This window comes from Micromys minutus (genome assembly GCF_963924665.1).
Source record: "Micromys minutus genome assembly, chromosome: 2".
In the NCBI taxonomy this organism is placed as follows: domain Eukaryota; kingdom Metazoa; phylum Chordata; class Mammalia; order Rodentia; family Muridae; genus Micromys; species Micromys minutus.
The window spans coordinates 86,644,010-86,663,556 of NC_137971.1; the positions used below are offsets into that span (position 1 = coordinate 86,644,010).

At 46.4% G+C, this 19,547-nt stretch overlaps 2 protein-coding genes across 2 annotated transcripts; both read left to right on the forward strand.

Moving 5' to 3' along the window:
• Positions 1 to 5,365: 5,365 nt before the first annotated feature.
• On the forward strand, positions 5,366 to 5,890 carry ASCL3 (achaete-scute family bHLH transcription factor 3; the record flags this gene model as incomplete). Its single annotated transcript, XM_080913211.1, has 1 exon — positions 5,366 to 5,890. One exon carries the CDS (start codon positions 5,366 to 5,368, stop codon positions 5,888 to 5,890), a length of 525 nt encoding a protein of 174 aa, XP_080769337.1.
• Positions 5,891 to 10,597: 4,707 nt separating this feature from the next.
• LOC308417687 (uncharacterized protein C11orf16 homolog) lies at positions 10,598 to 17,961 on the forward strand (the record flags this gene model as incomplete). Its single annotated transcript, XM_080913023.1, has 5 exons — positions 10,598 to 10,761; positions 12,509 to 12,665; positions 14,949 to 15,183; positions 16,715 to 17,344; positions 17,852 to 17,961. 5 exons carry the CDS (start codon positions 10,598 to 10,600, stop codon positions 17,959 to 17,961), a joined length of 1,296 nt encoding a protein of 431 aa, XP_080769149.1.
• Positions 17,962 to 19,547: the final 1,586 nt, after the last annotated feature.

Consider the following 19,547-nt stretch of genomic DNA (forward strand, 5'->3'; position numbering starts at 1 on the left):
GAGATTTGAACTCAGGTCCTCATGCCTGTGAAGCAAGTGCTATTACCTGCTGAGCCATCTCTCCAGCCCCTTCAAACACATTCTGAAACACAATTGTGCTTAAGTATATTATATTATAGAATGTGTTTTGTTCATGACTCGCCAGTTTCTGTTGATTTAAGAAAGCAAGCAGTAAGAGCTTCTCCCCATATATAAAACTAAGCACTTGCAGTATACCAAGCCCTGGTTTGTTAGTTTGTCACGGAGGAAGTTACTTTGCACCAGCTCTCAGGGTTATGTTGCTGTACTGCACTATCCAAGAGATTTCATTCTGCCAAAGTCACATGAACCTTCTTAGTAATGAATGGTCTTACTCTCTAAAAGAGAAATGGACCAGCATTTGCATATCATGAGACTACTGTATTTTCATAAATAATCCCATATAAAACCATATAACCTGGACGAATGGGAGTACTCTCTAAACAAAAGAATCTGTCCCAAGTGTCCAGTTTCATAAGCAAACCTTTTAGCTTAGATTGTTGGGTGCTGTCATAGCCCCATAGTAAGCAGAGAAAAATCAGCCAAACCGGAGCCAGCCAGTTCTGTTTAACTGTAAGCTACTTTGCATATTTTCACTAAATGACCACCTATAAATCAAGTTCAGTCAGATTCAGCCCCAAAGACAGCATCTTGAACTACAAAGCAGGTAAGAGACACTTTTCCACATCGGCCCACGGGAGACTAGGATTCTTAAGGAACGCCCCAGGCACAGTTGATAAAAGTTAGTCATCAACAGGATTGTGTTATTGCCTTAAGAAACTGATGACTTGATACAGTGCAAGGCTTAGATTGTCCCCCTGATGAAATCTGATGAACTCAGGCTCTGGCATCTGGTGCCAGCATTGTTGCTGACTTTGAAACCTTAGCAATTTACCATAGCCTCCGAGGAGGGAGGAAAGGGGGTAGCTCTAAGCTCCCCCAGCTCTCACATCCCATAATTAGACTGTACGTACAATGGTGCTTTTTTATTTTTAAAATTCTAGATTTTTTTTTAATTATGAAAGTTGATGCTTTTATGCTCTGTGGAGCATCAAGAATCTCTTAGGATTTTATCATTAAGACTTCATTTTTTTTTTTTTTTTTTTTTTTTTTTTTAATTTCCCAGAAGAGCTCTAAGGCAGAAACCTGAGATGGTCCCAAGGTTGGTGTGTTTGTCAGCCATGCGTGTATATGGAAGCTTGGAATGACAGTATTAATAACCCATTGCTTTCTTTTAAGATAAACTTGTGCTCAACACCCCCCCACACACACACACACATCCTGACTCCACCAGGCTTCCTGTCGTCCTCTTCTTCTTGCTTTCATTTTCCTAAATTGTGTAGTTAAATTTTCTTGTGTGAATTAAGTGATCATTCCTCAATGCTCCCTGATGGGTGGAGTCCTTGGATATGATTGACAGAGAAGCCTGGTCATCAGAGGGTCTTCAGACGTGCCATGCTTTAAGAATTAGTCAAAATCTCATTAAAAAAACGTAGAATCTTAATCACCTGTGACATAGACAAACAACTCAGATTTCATCTGGGGCAAGAGTTAAGATATTATTTAAGTTATTTTTCAGGGTAAAAAGCATGACCCAAAATAAAATTCTGCGCAAGTGGCTTTGATGACATCTGCTTTACTTTTGAGGAACCTGGCTGTTCCAGTTTTCTGTCTGTTGCTGTGAGAAAACACGCAGACCAAAAGCACCTTAGGGGAGGAAGAAGTTTGTTTCAGTTTACAGGTGATAGTGTGTCATCAAGGGGAACAAGGCAGGAGTTCAAGGAGCAGGAAGAGCTTGAAGCAGGGGGACCATGGAGGAACCCCGTTTACTGGCACTCTCTCTGGCTTGCTGGCTCATGCGTAGATGGCTTTCTTCTGCAGCCCAGGATCACCTGCACAAGAAATGATGCCATACACAGTGGGATGGGCCCCCCAACATCAACCAATACTCAAGACAATACCCCGGGGGCTGGAGAGATAGTCCAGCTGTTACAAGCACTTGCTACTCTTTCAAAGGAGCCAGCAAGGATATCAGGCCTTAGCAATGGCCTGTAACTCAAGTTCAGAGGATTGGACAAATCTCTCTCCATCCATCCATCCATCCATCCATCCATCCATCCATCCATCCATCCATCCATCTATCTATCTATCTATCTATCTATCTATCTATCTATCTATCTATCTATCTATCTATCTCAGAGGACCAGACAAATCTCAATCTCTCTCTCTCTCTCTCTCTCTCTCTCTCTCTCTCTCTCTCTCTCTCTCTGTGTGTGTGTGTGTGTGTGTGTGTGTATCTGTCTGTCTCCCTGCTTCTCTGTCTGTGTGTCTGTCTTTCTGTCTCTCTGTTGGATAGGGGGGGAGAAAGAGAGAGAGGAGAGAGAGAGAGAGAGAGAGAGAGAGAGAGAGAGAGAGAGAGAGAGAGAGAGGGAGACTGCAGGCACTGAACCCAGGGCCTTGCACATAATCATTATGTGCTTCTGTGGATACCAGGCATGCATGTGGTGCATACACATACATGGAGACACTCATGTATAAAATAAGAAAAACAAAACAGACTGTATCCTATCGAGCCCACAGGCCCGCTCCATATCTCTAGGCTGTGCTGAGGGGATATGGTTTAGTTTCACTTGTCAGCTGGAGGCAAAGGTAAGCGGTGCCGGCTGCATTAGCCAGTTCTGTCTTGTTCTGACACGGGGTCTCCTGGATCCAAGGCTGGCCTAGGATAACCTTAAGCTTCTGCTTTATTTGGTGCTGGGATTTGCACCCAGGGCTTCGTGCATGCCAGGCAAGTACCTACACCCTCTGCTCCCATTTGCTGGCTTTGGCAGACCTGCCCTTCTTTCTTAGCCTCTTGACTTCCTGACTTGGGAATTTCCTAACTAGTTTCTTCTCTCAGCAGCTTTTTCTTTTTGACAGAATTCTGTTTAATCTTCCAGAGACATTTGTCTTGTGTTAGTTATTGTAGGTCATTTGGTCAGTAATTTGGACTCTCCCATTTCCCGTTCCCCTGTTTTAGTTTTTAATTGGCACTACAGTTACTTAACCTCCCCGGACTCTTTAGCACACATTTTTTTCTAGGCCATTTCCAGTCAGTCCCACTGTGGCTTCTTACAACCCTTTCCCTTCTTCACCCACAGTCCAGCCCCCCAGCACCCCTCCGGCCTCCCAGGCTCCGCAGCCCCTACAGCCCTTTCTGATCCGTATCTTTTCAGAGGCCATATCCAGGCCTTTCCACCGATGGAAACACTAGAATCTGGTCTTGTGTTTTTTTTATTTAAAAAAATTTTGTATTGGATGTTATTGTCTGCATTTACATTTCAGATGTTATCCCCTTCCCCCAATCCCCTCTCCCCTCCCCCTCCCATTGCCTCCATGAAGGTGCTCCCTCTTCCACCTCAGTGCCTTGACATTCCCTTACACTGGGAAAACGCGCCTTCACTGGACCAAAAGCCTCTCCTCCCATTGACGCCAGAGAATGCCGTCCTCTGCTGCATATGCACCTGGAACATATGCAGGTCTGCCAAAGCCACCAAAGCCAGCAAATGGGAGCAGAGGATGTGCTCATTGGTTGGTGTTTTAGTTCCTGGGAGCTGTGGTAGGTTTAGTTAGTTGATAATTTTGTTCTTCCCATGGGGTTGCAGAACCTTTCAACTCCTTCAGTCCTTTCTCTAGCTCCTTCATTGGGGTCCTGTGTTCAGTCCAACGGTTAGCTGCAAGCATCCTCATCTGTATCAGTATGGCTCAGGCAGAGCCTCTGAGGAGGCAGCCTCATTAGGTTCCTGCCAGTAAGCACTACTTGGCATCAGCAATAGTGCAAAAAGCTCAGAATACCCAAGAAACAATTCACAGAACTTAGAGAAGGAAGGCCAGAAGGCAGATGCCTCAGTCCTTCTTAGAAGGGAGAACAAAACATTCATGGGAGGAAATAAAGGGAAAAATAGAGGAGCAGGGATTAGAGAAAAGATCACCCAGAGACTGCCTTGCCTGAGGACCCACCCCATATGCAGTCACTAAACCCAAGCACTATTGCTGATGCCAAGTAGAATCTGGTCTTAAAGCCCTTCCTTCCCTCACCGTAGGGTTCCTGCAGTGCTCAGGTAAAGAGGATCCAGAGCCAAGTTAGGTGTGGTGGCATGTGCCTAGGCTCCTGCCTCAGCTACCTCACAAATATCAGGCCAACAAATACACAGCAAAACCTGGTCTCAAAAATATAAACACATGAGAGAGACAGACAGACAGACAGAGATACAGACAGAGAGAGAGACGGGGGGGGGGAGGGGGAGGCACCAGTGTTATCTAATCTTGCCTGTAAACATTTAGTTTGTTGCTCTTACTGCCATTCTTTTTTGTTTCTTATGCCAAGCCTGTGACTCCGGAAGACACTGGAGAATTAGGGTTCTCTGCCTCGGAGGCCACGGTCAGGCTATGAGCTGGTAATCACAGGCATGCTCAGACCTCAGCAACTGTGCTTAGAAGACATCAATGCATTGATTCTCCACTGTAGGGAAAAAGAGAAACCAGTTTTTTTCTGTGAGGTGCAGAGAAAGGCTCCATTAAGTATCCATCTGTGAAGAAAAAGGAAAACACCTAGTTCCAGGATCTGACACATCACTTGGACTTTTAAAATGTAAACCCTTTTAACCACTGCAGGACAGTCAATATCTCAAGTGGGTATAGGAAGCAAATGAGGCTCAGAGAGGTTTAAGGAACTGGCCCGAGGACACGGAGCAAGGGAAAGTCAGGACTGAGCCCCTAAAGGATTTTTTAAGGGGTGCATACAAGCACTCCTTCCTTGAGTCCTAGGTTAACCACGGTGTGCTTGGAAAACCCACGGAGGCTGTTTTATCCAGCCAAAGGCCAGAAAGTGATGGCTGTATAGCTCAATGCACTTTGCTGATCATGTGTAAGACTCTGGGTTTAGTGCCCCCAGCAACACACACACACACACACACACACACACACACACACACAGAGAGAGAGAGAGAGGTAATAACATTTTTGATGAAGAAGGATAAAGTCCCCCCTCTCTCCTTTCTTGTTAGTGATGGTAATGTTTTGAGACAGTGTCACTATATAGCCCAGACTACCCTCGAACTTACTATGAAGACCAGGCTGCCCTTGAACTCAAAGCTATCCTCCTTCTTCATCCTCTTGGGTACTGGAGTTGAAAGTCTCAGCCACCTCAGTGCCTTTGCACAAATGACTATAACCCTGTCTACTCTTCTATATGAGTCTTAAGCAGAAGTCTGTAAGACCTGGATCCCGAAGAAAGTAGTTCAAAACTGCACTTTTAATCTGGCCAAACTGATAAGCCCTCCTGTGTTTCCAGGTGAAAGAGGAAACAATGGACACCAGAAGCTATCCCAGCCCTCCTGACAGGCTCTCCGTCTTCGCCGAGTCTGCCCACTTGCCACTGTCCAGGCCTTTCTACCTGGACCCCATGGTCACTGTCCACCTGTGCCCCGAGGCCCCGGTGCCGGCTCCTTACACGGACGAGCTGCCTCTTCTGCCCTTTTCCAGCGAGACCCTGATCGTGAACAATTACGGGGACCCATATCCCTTCCCCTTCCCTATGCCTTACACCAACTACAGGCGCTGTGACTACACCTACGGGCCGGCCTTCATCCGCAAGAGGAACGAGCGAGAGAGGCAGCGAGTCAAGTGTGTGAACGAAGGCTACGCCCGGCTGCGACGGCACCTGCCGGAGGACTACCTGGAGAAACGACTGAGCAAAGTGGAGACCCTCAGAGCTGCCATCAAGTATATCGGCTACCTGCAGTCTCTCTTGTACCCGGATGAGACCGAGACCAAGAAGAACCCTCGAGCAACCAGCTGCAGCTCCCTGGACCCGGCTCTGAGGGTCATTTGAGGGTCGGTTCTTCCCAAAATGGGGTCTTCGGCAGCGGCAGCCAGTAGATGCTCATACACGTGGTTTCGAGGACCCAACAGTACCCCCAATACCAACCTTCATTAAATGTTGCTTACCTGGGTTTCAGATGTACTAAAGTATCTCATGCAGACGGAGAATCTTTAAGAACTCTGAGGGTAGGAACAGGAGTTCTCCTGGTCTCTGTGTTTCCCACCTCGCACTTCCCACAGCTCTCTTCAAAGTACTTTGTGCTAAGTGAGCACCACACACTTCCCTTGATTTGCAATTAGGTTAGAAGCATCTTTTTCTTGCAGATAGACTTCCCTAAGCAGTTTAGCACAGCGCTTTCTGAGCCTCTGGGACTGGCTGGGGAAGATGACTCAGCGATTAAGCGCTCATTCAGCAAGCAAGCAAACAGAAGGTTTGGAGTTCAGATCCGCAGCCTTCCACGTAGATGCCAGGTGGGTGTGATAGCCTACCTGTGAATCCAGCCTCCGAAGGTAGAGGCTGGGGATCCTCAGAGCAAGCAGGCTGGCATATGGGCAGACTCTGGGTTTGGTTGACAGACCCTAACTCAATGAATAAGGTAGAAGATTGATCAAGGGTGATTCAAGCACTTGTACAACATGCACAAACACACTCCCCATGTGTGATCATATATATGCGAATGTACCTATACACACATGCATACCACAAGTACATGAAAATGGAGGGGGGCAAAAAACAAAACAAAACAAAACCCAAAAACAACAATAACAAAACAAAAAACCCAAAAAACAAGGAGTCTAATTGTTCAGTCTGAAGTTTCACTTCTTCTCCATGTTAGGATCTTCATCCACAAAATGGAGAAAATAATAATAACAGCAATTCCCCATGAGTTCATCCAGGGAATAACTGTGCCCGAACCTAATCAGGATTCATGATGGTTGCTTGTTATTGTCTTTGTGTAGTGTGCAGCATTGCTTGTGATTGCTGTTGTCTTCATCTTTGTGTAGTGTGCAGCATTGCTTGTTAATAGTGTTGTCTTCATCTTTGTGTAGTGTGCAGCATTGCTTGTGATTGCTGTTGTCTTCATCTTTGTGTAGTGTGCAGCATTGCTTGTGATTGCTGTTGTCTTCATCTTTGTGTAGTGTGCAGCATTGCTTGTGATTGCTGTTGTCTCGTCTTTGTGTAGTGTGCAGCATCACTGCTGTCCGGTCTGGTCCATGTCAGGGCATCTTCAGCTGCTCTGTGGGACCTTCCTTCACTCCTGGGAGGAGCATCCGTGTGCCTCTGTCTTCATAGCTACCTTCAGCCCTTCCTTCTCCCTCAGCTCCCAGCTTCCAACTGTCACTAAACACAGTCAGGATGCTGAGACTTCCCTCCCTCTGTCTGTCACGCTGATCTCTGCTGCCATGTATCTCTGGGATCTTTCCCAACTTCCTGTCTCAGCCATTACTGCTTCTAGACTGTGCTCACATGTCTGTCTCTGGGTTTCTAGCTTGCTTTCTTTACAGACTGCACACACCCAACTCTATTTTCTAAGAGACAGCTACCAGTCTTATTTAGCCCAGAGTTTTCCAGTCCTGATAGTGCTGGAAATATTTATCGATACTGTTTTCCTGTTCCAGTCCTGTCAGCGGTGTCAGGACCTCCATTAACACTAATCCTGAACTCAGCTCTGAGAGGTATGTGTGATGTGTATATCCCTGTATGCCAATGTGTGTACAAGTGTGTGAAATTCTTAAAGTATTGCTGTTCAAACTATCTGATGATGTCCTTTGGATGACTACCTTTAACTGTCTTCACTAATTTTGTGGAGTTTGTTTTGTTTTGTTTTAGTTTTCTCATTACACACCTCTGACTGGATTCTAACTCACCTGCCCGTACTCCCTAGTATTCCAGGCATACACCACAATGCCTGGCTCTGCTTTACTTCCAAAGCTCCCTGTACTCTGAAATCCCTGTAGGAGTTTACAATCTTACAAACACATCCTTCTCTCTTTACTGTTCCATTCTAACCTGGAATATTTTCCTTTACTTCTACCACTGAAAAAACCCTATTCTCAATCAGTAATCCTTTCTGGCTGTCAGCCTTTGTTAGTCTTTCTTAGACTCACTTTCAAGGTATATGTCTGGACCACAGTAATTACTAGCTTTGAGAGAATCATCAAGGTACTCTGAGTTGCCAGAGAAAACTCAACCTAAAGTGTCACAACCAACACAGACGATGTATTCTTCATATCTGAAAGACCAAACATTCCAACAACTGACCATTTAAACATCTGTGTCTTGGGCTGGAGGGATGGCTCAGAGGTTAAGAGCAGTGACTGCTCTTCCAGAGGTTCTGAGTTCAGTTCCCAGCAACCACATAGTAGTTCACAACCATCTGTAATGGGATCCAGTACCTTCTCCTGGTGTGTCTGAAGACAGCTACAGTGTACTCACATACATTAAATAAATAAATAAATAAATAAAATCTACGTCTTTCTTTCTGTCTGTCTCTCTGTATGTGTGTGTGTGTCTTCATCAAGAATTTTTATGTAAACAGAGTACATGGATCTGGAGAGCTGACTAAGTGGTTAAGAGTACTTGCTGCTTCTTTCAGAGGACCCAGATTTGGTTCCCAGCTTGTACACACTCACAACTCTCTGTAGATCCAATTCCAGGGGACTGGATCCAAAGCCCTCCTCTGGTCTCTGCAGGCTCCAGGAATGTCCGCAGTGCACAGCCATCCATGCAGGCAGGAGAGTCATACACATGAAATAAAAATAAATAATTAACTTTTTAAGTCAGTAGAGGGTATACTGTGAGGGAGCAGCTGCTACTTGAGCTAGATAGAGTGCCTAAGACCCTAAGTCTGTCTGTATAACTTTCTCAGGAAATAGCTACTAGAATCTTCTAGAATTAAATGCCTCCTCATTCCTGCACAGGAAGAAGACAGTCTGTACACAAGACTCCCAGGGATAGTCTTGAGACTCATTCTGAAGGGGCTCAGGCCTACTGAACCCCTGCCTCCAAGAGAGAGGGGTGTCCTGAATGACACTACTCACCTGGGATCTGGGGTACATTTGGCTGATAGGCACATATAGATCCATGGTTTAAAACAGGAACTGGTGGGGGGGGGGGAATGGCTGAAGGAGAGATACCCATACATGTCCCTGTGCATTTTAGGGGTCTTCTCCACTGAGCACAGTGCGAGGAATTTCCTCAGGGCACCAGGACTGCCTCAAAATAGCAGTCTTCTGTGGGTACCAGCAGAATCTGGACTTCTTATTCCTTTTAACAATTTATTTGTTTAATGTGTATTGGGTATTTTGTTTGCATGTATGTCTGTGTAAGGGGTGTTACAGGCAGTGTGAGCTGTCATGTGAGTGCTAGGAATTGAACCCAGGTCCTCTAGAAGAGCAACCAGTGCTCTTAATCACAGAGTCATCTCTCCAGCACCAAAGAATCTGGATTCCTATTCCTTTGGTCACCAGTCTGTCCCTGGCACTGCTACAGCTCACATACTTCCATTCCTTAGGGGGCTGAGTTTCTGGGAGTTACAAACACTCCCATACCTTTGTGCGCATGCGCTCTCTCACTGTGGTGTGTGTGTGTGTGTGTGTGTGTGTGTGTGTGTGTACATGCATAGGCCTGTGGAGGCTGAAAGGTGTCTTCCTCAGTTGTTCTCCTCTATTATTATTATTATTATTATTATTATTATTATTATTATTATTATTATTGAGGTAGGATCTCTCATTGAACAGGGTTCTCTATTTTTGGTTAACTAGTTGGCCATTAAGCTCTTTTTCTGCTAGGATTATAAACTCAGCCAAGGGGGTGCTATAGATCCAAACACAAGTCTTCATGCTTGCACAGTAGGCAGTTTATCCTTTGAACTTTCTTTCTAGCCCTAAGACTCTTGCCTTCATTAGGTAGACGCTGACAGCCCTCAGTGTTTGGAGAGCCCAGCACCTCCTCACAAGACTCCCCTAGAGTCCCTGGAGATAAAGGGAGAATACAAATTTTGTCCTTATTTCTTCACCTTACCCACAACTTCTGGTCATCTTCTGCACATGCTCAGTACCCTCCTGAGCTCTGTTGTAGCCTGCTGGCTCACATCCATAGTAACCTGCTTGGCAACCTACCTGGCAACCATGAGTTGTTGGACCAAGGCCATGAGCTACAACTGCCAGATGGGACAGAGACTGGGGCAAGGCTGAGGTCTAGGCCAGATTTACACTTTTAGGTAAGTCCTTTTGGGTTTCAACCTCTAACTTTGGGCAGAGGTAGACCCTACAAGTCTTAGGTGGCAGCTGCTGCCTCTGAAGAAGTCCACCAAGGGGATGGTCCTGAGTCCTGTAGGTGACCATGTTATGAGGGGAGTTGGTGACTTCTCATGGGGGTCAGTTGGTCATGTCAGGGTGTATAAAGGGAATGAGCATGCTCCAAGGAGTCCCAGCCACTGGGGTAAAACCAATTGGAGCTGAGCTGCCAGGGATTTCCCGTGGCTCATCTTTGCAGAGGTAACAGTGAGCGGCAGCTTCTGAAAAACAATTAAAGGGGGCTTTCTCTAAGTTCCTAGCTTAAGTTCTTCAGCCCTCCCTAGTTTCCCAGGGACACTCTGAGAGAAGTATTCCAAAGGGGGAACTCTGGATGTGTGGGAGAACCCTGGGGTGTGCCCTCTGCTGGGCTGAGGCTCCAGCTGTGATGCCTATGTTTGCTCCAGGTGGGCACTGATGCATGCAGCCCTCTACCAGGCCTGGGCTGCCTCTGCCCAAATACTGCAGTGTGGCCACAGCCGTGAAAGCCCCTGACCTGCGTGGTGCTGTGCCACCCTGGGACATGTCCTTCACCTGTCCCTTTGCCACGCAAGCAGCCTGGGTGCCCACGCACTGCACATTCAGGTACCGACCTCTGTCACTCGTCCTTCCTTTCTCCTTTTCCTGGTCCTAACGGCACTTGGATGTCCTCAAATGCCTGGGATTTCTCAGAACAGCATCTTTAGTCAGCTCTCTGAAGTGTGACTATGAGGGGACAAAGGTACTTCAGCCTGTAGAAAGTTCTAGAAACCAGACTGCCTGGGATAGGGACATGCCAGTCCAAGTGTTCGACTTACATTTTTTATTCAAGTGTATGGGTGTTTCGCCTGCCTAAGTCTGTGTATTACATGTATACGGTATCTGAGGAGGCCAGAAGTGGGCAGTGGATCTGTTAGAACTAGAGTTACATACAGAAGATTGTTAGCAGCCATATGGGTATTGGAAACTAAATCTTGGTCCTCTGCAAGAGCAAGAAGTGCTCTTAAAAAAAAAAAAAAAAAAAAAAAAGACAGCGTTGCTGTCTTCAGACAAACCAGAAGAGGGCATCAGATCCCTTTAAAGATGGTTGTGAGCCACCATGTGGTTGATGGGATTTGAACTCAGGACCTCTGGAAGAGCAGTCAGTGCTCTTAACTGCTGAGCCATGTCTCCAGCCCACAATAAGTGCTGGTAACCACTGAACCATCTCTCCAATACATTGCTCAAGTTCTTAATTTATTTGTTTGGATCGTCTTGTTCAAAACCAAGTTAAGCATCTTTATATTCAGGTTTTCGTACAAAACAGCTTTTTCAAAAGCCTAGACCCTCTTGGGCTGGAGAGATTACTCTGCAGCTGAGAGCGCACACTGCTGTCGCAGGTGACCTGGCTTCAGTTCCTAGCACCCATATCAGGTGGTTCACAAATGCCTGCAACTCCAGTTCCAGGGAATCTAAACACACACACACGCCAAAGAGTAACACTAAATATTTGAATTTAAAGGAAAAAGAGGGGCTGTGGTGGCACATACCTTTAGACCCAGCACTTTAGCTCTGGCAGACCCAGGCAATTCTTTGAGTTCGAGGCCAGCCTTGTCTACACAGCAAGTTCTAGGATAACCAGGGCTTCACAGAAAAGCCCTGTCTTGAAAAACCAAACCAAACCAAAGCAAAGCAAACCACAAAGGTCAGGTCCCTTGTTCTGCTACTGCCTAGGCCAGGGAGCCCTGCCGCTGCAGTCCCCAGAATTGGCCTCTCCTCCCACTACTCCTCAGCCCCTTATGAGCTCCTCTGCACTTCCATACCCCTCTGGCCCCTTGAGCCAAGTTCCTTACAGTTCGGTTCCCTGGTCACTTTGCTAACCTCATCCCAGTGTGCTGTCTACTGTCTTGGGACTCACCTCCCAGCTCACATTTCAAGCGTTCATTCACGAAAGTATACAGCTGATTTCATTTTGGTCACCATGAAAAAAATGTCCAGTCCCAAGACTGCCTTTTATGGCCTTCACTTTCTGCTCCAGAGGTTTAGCTGATTTTACAGGAAGTGGAAGATTGCCACGTTCTCCCTGTATTTCTGTTGCTCACACCTCTGTCACCCCCATGTAGTGAGTCTCCTCAGGCTCCAGGGGCACGTTTCTTATGGTCTTTAACTTGTTTTACACTCATGTATTTATTCAGGTGAGGACATACACTATGGCTCACATGTGGGGGTCAGAGGACAGTCAAAGGGAGTCAGTGCTCTTTATAATGTGGACTCTGGGGATTGAACTCAGATCATCAGGCTTGGTGGCAGGCGCATTTCCCTCTTGCTGCCTGTAGGTTTTGTGTTCACCCCTGATCTCCTTTGCTTTTCCCAGGTGTGCCTCCTGTTGCCCATGCTTGCACACTGTTGATAAGCCTCGGCCGGGGCTCAGCTGGCTGGGAAGAGTCGGAGATGCTGCTGGCTCCTGGGTCCTGGCCAGGAAGGAACAGGATGGCTTTTATTATTTGGCTCAGATAAAGTCTGCTCCAGAGGCAAGTGCTTCTCCCCACAAACTCACCACACACTCCTCTGGTGGCCTTGTCACATCTGATGTGTCTTAGCTGCTTTTGGTTTGGGGCTAAGTTGCTACAGCTATGTGGCCAAGTGCCACCCAGAACAAGCAGACAGAAACCTATTCTCTCCCATGTCTCGAGGCAGTAAGGCAGGTGTTTCAAGGTTGGTTCTTTCTAAAGGCTACAAACTAGAATCTGTTTCCTGCCAGTCTTGTAATTTCCAGTATTTGCTTGACATCTTGGGGTTTCCTTAGCTTGTAGAAGTATCACCCGGATCTCTGCCTTCAACTTAACATGGCTTTACCTCTGAATAGTCTTCTATTCAAATTTCCTCTTTTCCCCAAATATTTTTATGTATGCATCTCTGTGTACTTATATGTGCATAGGCCAGAAGAAGGTATCAGATTTCCTAAAGCTGGACCTACAGAAGATTGTGAGCTGCCTGATGTGGGTGCTGAGATCTGAACCCAAGTTCCTCTATAAGAACAGCGAGTGTGCTTAACCACTGAGCAATCCCTCCAGCCCCTCAAATTTCCTCTTGGTATAAAGACATCAGTCAGATTAAGGGCCTGCCATGGTACTGTAACCCCCATCTTCACTAATTTGACCTGTAATAGCCTGATTCCTAAAAAGAGATCACAGACTGGGGTACTGGGACCAGGATTGAATACAGTAACTTGCAGAAGGGGAAACACAACTCATCTTTTAACAGCAAGAAAAATATCCTTTTGTTGTTCAGGAAGATTGGGTGTGTTATGGACAGGAGCCTCAGAGGAAAAAGAATGAGGACATACTTCCCATATGTGAGCACATTTGCTCTCATACACAAGATCTTGTTCCTGAAATGCCAGTCTCTCCTTCAGTGGCAACTTAACTTCTTTTAGACTTCTCTTTCTAAAATCAGTTTTATTTTAATTTTATGTGAGTGTTTAGTCTGCGTGAATGTAAGTGTATCGTGTGCATGCAATGCCATCAGAGGCCAGATGAGGTCATCAAGTCCCTTCTTCTGAGAGCTGGGAACCAAACCTGGGATCTCTGTAAGAGCAGCAAGTGTTCTTATAACCACTGAGCCATCTCTCGGACCCCAAGTCTTAACTTTTTGTCATAGGACCTCATGTGTCCCAGGATGCCCTGGACTTGGAACTTCTGATCCTCTTGCCTTCACCATGCTTGGTTTATGTAGGGCTGGGATGGAACCCAGCGTCTTGTACATAGTAGGTATGCTCTCTGCTATGCCCCCAGCTCCAGTACTTTGCTTCTAAGAGTCAGGCTTTATGAACATGGTTCCATATGTGTGTGTGTGTGCTCATGTGTGTATATGTGTCATGACATGTGAGTGGGAGTCAGTTTTCCCAGTTGTGGGTTCTAGGAATCGAACTCAGGTTGTCAGGTTTGGCTGCAAGCAACATCTTTCCCTACAGAGACATCTTGCCATCTTGCTTTTTTTTTTTTTTTTTAATAAATAAAAACAGGCTCAATCTGTAGCCTCGACTGCCCTGACACTTATATGTAGCTCAGCATGGCCTGGAACACAGTACAAACCCCAAGCTGTCCTCAAACTCAAAAGCAGTTCTTCTGCCTCAACTTCCCTTGTGCTGAAATTATAAGTATGCTCCACCATACTCTGTCCCTCTGTGGCATTTCAGGTCCTTATTTTTCCTTTTAAGATTTCATGTGTATGAGCGCTTTGTGTAATAGTTTGAACGAGAATGGCCCTCATAGGCTCACATACTTGGATGCTTGGTCCTCAGTTGGTAGAATGGTTTGGGAAAGATTAGACGGTATGGCCTTGTTGGAGGTGTCTCATGGTGGGGGTGTTGGTGGGGGTGGGCTTGAGTTTTCAAAAGGCTCTTTCCGACTTGTACCTGTGGATCTTGACACAAACCAGTTACTGCTGCAGCATCTGTCTGCTTGCCTGCCTGCTGCCGTGCTCCTCACCATGATGGCCGTGGGCTCTGACCCACTGAACCTATGCCCCAAATAAATCCTGTCTTTTATAAGTTGCCTTGGTCAAGGTATTTTATCAGAGCATTAGAGAAGTAAGGCAGCCTGCATGTGTGTATGTACAACATATATGTGCCTGGTGGCCACAGAGGCCAGAAGAGGGTGTCAGAGACCCTGGAACTGGATTTATAGAATAGTTGTGAGCCTCCATGTGAGTGCTGGGAACCAAACTCTAGTGCAAGGGCAGCCGGTGCTCTTAATTATGAACCATCTGTCTAGCCTCAAATATTAAATCTTATTCTGTTTTCTTTCCTATAGCTGGAGAAGCGGGGGGCCCTGGTTGTGGAGTTTGAGGCACCCCTTGTCACTGACCTAAAGCTGCCAGCCCAGCAGCGGAGAGTGGTATTTCCAGAAGATGTCATTGAGTTTTCGCCATCTGTGCCACACTCACTGCAAGTGGGTGACAAGGTGCTGGCGCCCTGGGAACCGGAGCAGCAGCAGTATGGCCCAGGCACTGTCCTCTTGGGCTTGAAGAAACACAAAGGACAAAGAAGTAAGGGAGCTACCGTGACTCTAGGGGAGGTCATGTGTGTCATGGGGGAAGGAGCACTGTTGGTGTTCAGAGCTCAGGGCTCTTAGAACCACAGCAAAACGAACCACACCAGACGGCTTTCTCCTGCAGTGGCGGCTGAGTGACAGTCCTATTGCTCAGGCTATGTGATGTGTTTAGTATCAGGGAGGACAGACACTGGCGGCTTATGCCGTAATGCTAGCCTAGCACTGAGAAGCTGAGCCAGGAGGATTGCTGCAAATCTGAAGGCAGACTAGGCTATAGAGTAAGAGTTTCTCAAACAAAACGACTAAAACCCAAACCAAACAACCAAACGGAAGAAAAAACCCAAAACAAACAAACAAAAACCCCAAAACAAAAATACAAAAAAACAGAAACAAAAAGCAGGGGCTGGAGAGCTGGTTCAGTTAACAGGACTTGCTCTCCTTGCAAAGGACCTGGATTCAGTTCCCAGCACATACATGGAAGCTTACATTCTTCTGTAACTCTAATCCCAGTAGATCCAATACTCTCTCCTGGCTTCCCTGAGCGCCATGTATGAATGTATGTATGTACACTTACATATATCCAGGCAAAGCACTTGTACACGTAGAATAAAAATTAATAAAATAGTTTAGCAAACAAAGTAAGAAACCAAAAAGTATAAAGTAAAAATCAAGAGAAACAACCTAAAATGACCATGTTTATGTTGATTGCCTAAGTCATAACATGAGCTGGGAATGATGTGTGTGTGTGCGTGCGTGTGTGTGTGTGTGTGTGTAATTCCAGTGTTCAGTAGGCTGAAGCAGGAGGATAATAAATCTGAAAATAAAGCTGAAGTCAGCTAGGGTTACATAATGAGACCTGTTTCAGAAACTCAACCCAAAGGCTGGAGAGATGGCTCAGAGGTAAAAAGCACTGACTACTCTTCCATAGGACCTGAGTTCAAATCCCAGCAACCACATGGTACCTCACAACCATCTGTAATGAGATCTGATGCCCTTTTCTGGTGTGTCTGATGACAGCTACAGTGTACACACACACACACACACACACACACACACACACACACACATGCACGAACGCACATACATACATACATCTTTAAAAACAAAACAAACCAGTGACACTCAACCCAATAAACCAATCAAAAGCATCATCATGTGTGGCAGTGGTGGTGAAAGTATTCTAGAATCACGGGAGACTCACCTCCCATTATTCACCAAGTCCTCTAGGGACTGACAATCCTCTTGAGCCAGTTAAACAGCACAGCTTCTGCTGAGGCTACTTTTTGGTTCAGCATGAAATCCAGGCTCCTCCAGGTCATCCTTAGCTGAGGAAGCAAGTGGGCACCAGTAAATCATCCAGAACTGATGGTCAGTGAGGCACAGGAGAGGGAGACATTCCCACAGGCTCTCTGGGCACAGTGGCACGTGGCTATCCAGAAAGAGAGGGGTGGGGCTGAGGCTTTGGCTCTGGGGATTCCAAAGAGCCAGGAATTCAGAAAGAAACGTCTCTTTTCTTCTATTCATAGCATCTAAAGAAAAGGAAATCACTGTTCACTTCTGGAATGGCAAGACAACTAAGGTGCCTCTAGACAGGGTCAGGTGGGTGCCCCCCATGGTCTGGAAGAAGGCTGTGGAAAGACTACAGATACCAAACACCAGGAACTGCCACAGCTCTTGTCTCTGGGCACCTCGCTGCTCTCAGCTGGGCCCCAATACTAGATGCACCACACACAGGCATCCTCTGGACTCTTCCTTCTGCTCTGCCTGCCTCTCCTGTGCCTGCTGCCAACTTCGGTATCAGAGCAGCTGCCCTTTGGTGTGGCCTAGCTGGTGGCCTCTAACTAGGACCTCAGAGCTCACAACCAGAAAACTCCCAGAGCCAGAGGCAAAGCCTACAGCTCAGCTTTTGCCCCTACAAGGTCCTAAAGAGGAGGCAGTAGTAGCGTTCAGCAACAATATGTCCTCTTCCTCATCCTCTGAGGAAGAAAATTCAGAGAGTCATCTGGAGATGGGACTGCCTCAGAGACAGATGGTCAGCAGGGCGGTCAATACTGACCCCATCCTTTCTGAGATGTCTCTGCGGCAGTGCAGCCCCCACAAGCCTGAGTGGAGATACTGGAGGAGAAATGGGCCTGAGCCTCCCCCTGAAAAGCCAGGTATGTTATACCAGGGGTGTGGCACTAGCTTCCCAGGCAGGGCTAGGGGCTGCATGGGTCTTTTGAGAATCAGATACACTCTGGGGGGCTTGGATATAATTAATATATAGAATGCAAGCTGGGGGGATGCTGTCAGATGTTCAGCATGAACAAGAAAGGACTGATGATTTTTGTACTCTGGTCTTTACCTCTATTTAATATCTTCCTCTATTTTGAGATAGGCTCTCCTGTAGTGCAAGCCGCCCTTGAACTTACTAAATAGCCAAAGATGACTTTGAACTCCTGATCCTCCTACCTCTACCTTGTGAGGTGGGGATTACAGGCATGCCAGGTTTCTGTGGTTCTTGGTAGAACCCAGGCCATTATGAATACTAGGGCAAGTATTCATCCTGGCCATATCTTTCCTTTTCTGTCTTTACATCTGCTAACAGGGCACTGCCTCCAGGTGTTGATGAGAGTCAAGACCTGAGCGAGTATCAAATCTGGACCTTAAATGTTGGTTATTAGGTTGTACTGTCCACATGGGCCCCTCAGTAAGAGTGGGGGAGCACCACATTTTGCTGCCCATTTTACACCTAGAAGATTCTGTGGCCAACCCTAGCTTCACCTTGAGTTAAGGACTATGGCGCACACCTTGGTAGGTTGGAGATGTGTGTTATTTTCTGCCTTGTACCCATCCTTTCTAAATTCCTATCAGACTGCATGAAGAGCAGAAGCCTAGGTAAGATGGCAGAGCTGCACAAGGCAGGTGGCCTGGAAAAGCATGGCCTGGGTTTGACTTTGGAGGCCTGTTGTCGCTGATACACTGAGGGATTTGTGGTAGGCATACGATGCTAAGAATACCAGGGTGACAGGCTTAAGGGCCACTAGGCACTGTGTATACTGAGACCCACCCATCACAAGTCCTTATTTGAAGCCATTGGCTTGTTCCTAGAACAGCTACTTAGCCAAAAGGACTATTCAGCCTATGAGCAGTTCATTCTCAGCACAGAATAAGTCTTCAGTTCCAGAAAGCTGAGATTTTGTTTCTACTTTCTTAGGTGACTTCCCTATACCCCAGGGTTGGTAATCTCAGCCCTCAGGAGGCAGAGGCAGGCCACTCTCTGAGTTCGAGGCCAGCCTAGTCTACAGAGGAAGTCTCAGAAGTACAAAGAAACCCTATGCTTATTGTTTTTCCTGAGAGTTCTGTGTCCAGCATGCACACAGGGCAGCTCACAATCATCTGCTAACTCTAGCTTCAGGAGATCTAATCTCCTTTTCTGGCCTCCATGGGCACCCATATACACATGGGATACACCCATACATATACACACATACACAGAAATAAAAATCAATCTTTTGTTGCTGTTTTGTTTTTCAAGACAGGGTCTCTTCAGGAACTAAGACAGAGTTCTGGCTATTCTAGAGCTCACAATGTAGACCAGGCTGTTCTCAAATTTAGAGAGCTATCTGCCTCTGCCTCCCAAGTGCTGGGATTAAAGGCTTGGGCCAATCACTGCCAGGCTAAAAATGAATCTCCAAATATATAAATAAATAAATGTTTCTTTTGGTCCTGGGTGTTTTGTTGCATCCTAGGAAAAATTAATTGCTGGAGCTGGCCCATGGAGCATCATTAGGAATGCTCTAAATCTACATAGAGAATATTCTAGATGGAGTGTGGGGAAGGGTCATCCCCAGCTCTTCCTTTTTAGATCTAGTGCTGAGAAGTCCCATCCCCTGCTGTTTTAGTTGTCTCAGCAGCTTTGACAGTCTAGTTATGTAGCCCAGACTAGCCTGGTTCTAGTGGTGGAAGCCACCAGGCAGATGCAGTACTGCCTGTCATAGTCAAGTGGCAAAGATGACTCGTGTACAAAGCCATGTGTGAGCCAGGGCTGGAGACAACAACAGGTGACAGAGCTTTTTCCTTTCTAGCTTAGTGTCCTTGTAAGGAAATGTAATGCTTGACTTCTAAATAGAATTGCTGTTGAATCAGTTCTAAGTCCCAGCACTCCATCAGACGGTACTTGATACAAGTCTGTAAAAGTTCCAAAGATCCACTGGTTTGTGGGTTCTCTGCCTTCAGAACATGGCTCTATGCATTCCTTTACAAGGACACTAGCTACAAAAAGAAAAGCTGCTACCTACTATTGTCTCCATCACTAACTAACTGATCTTGGGTTTAGGAATAAGATGTCATCACAATGAAATACCCAGGAGCTAGCTC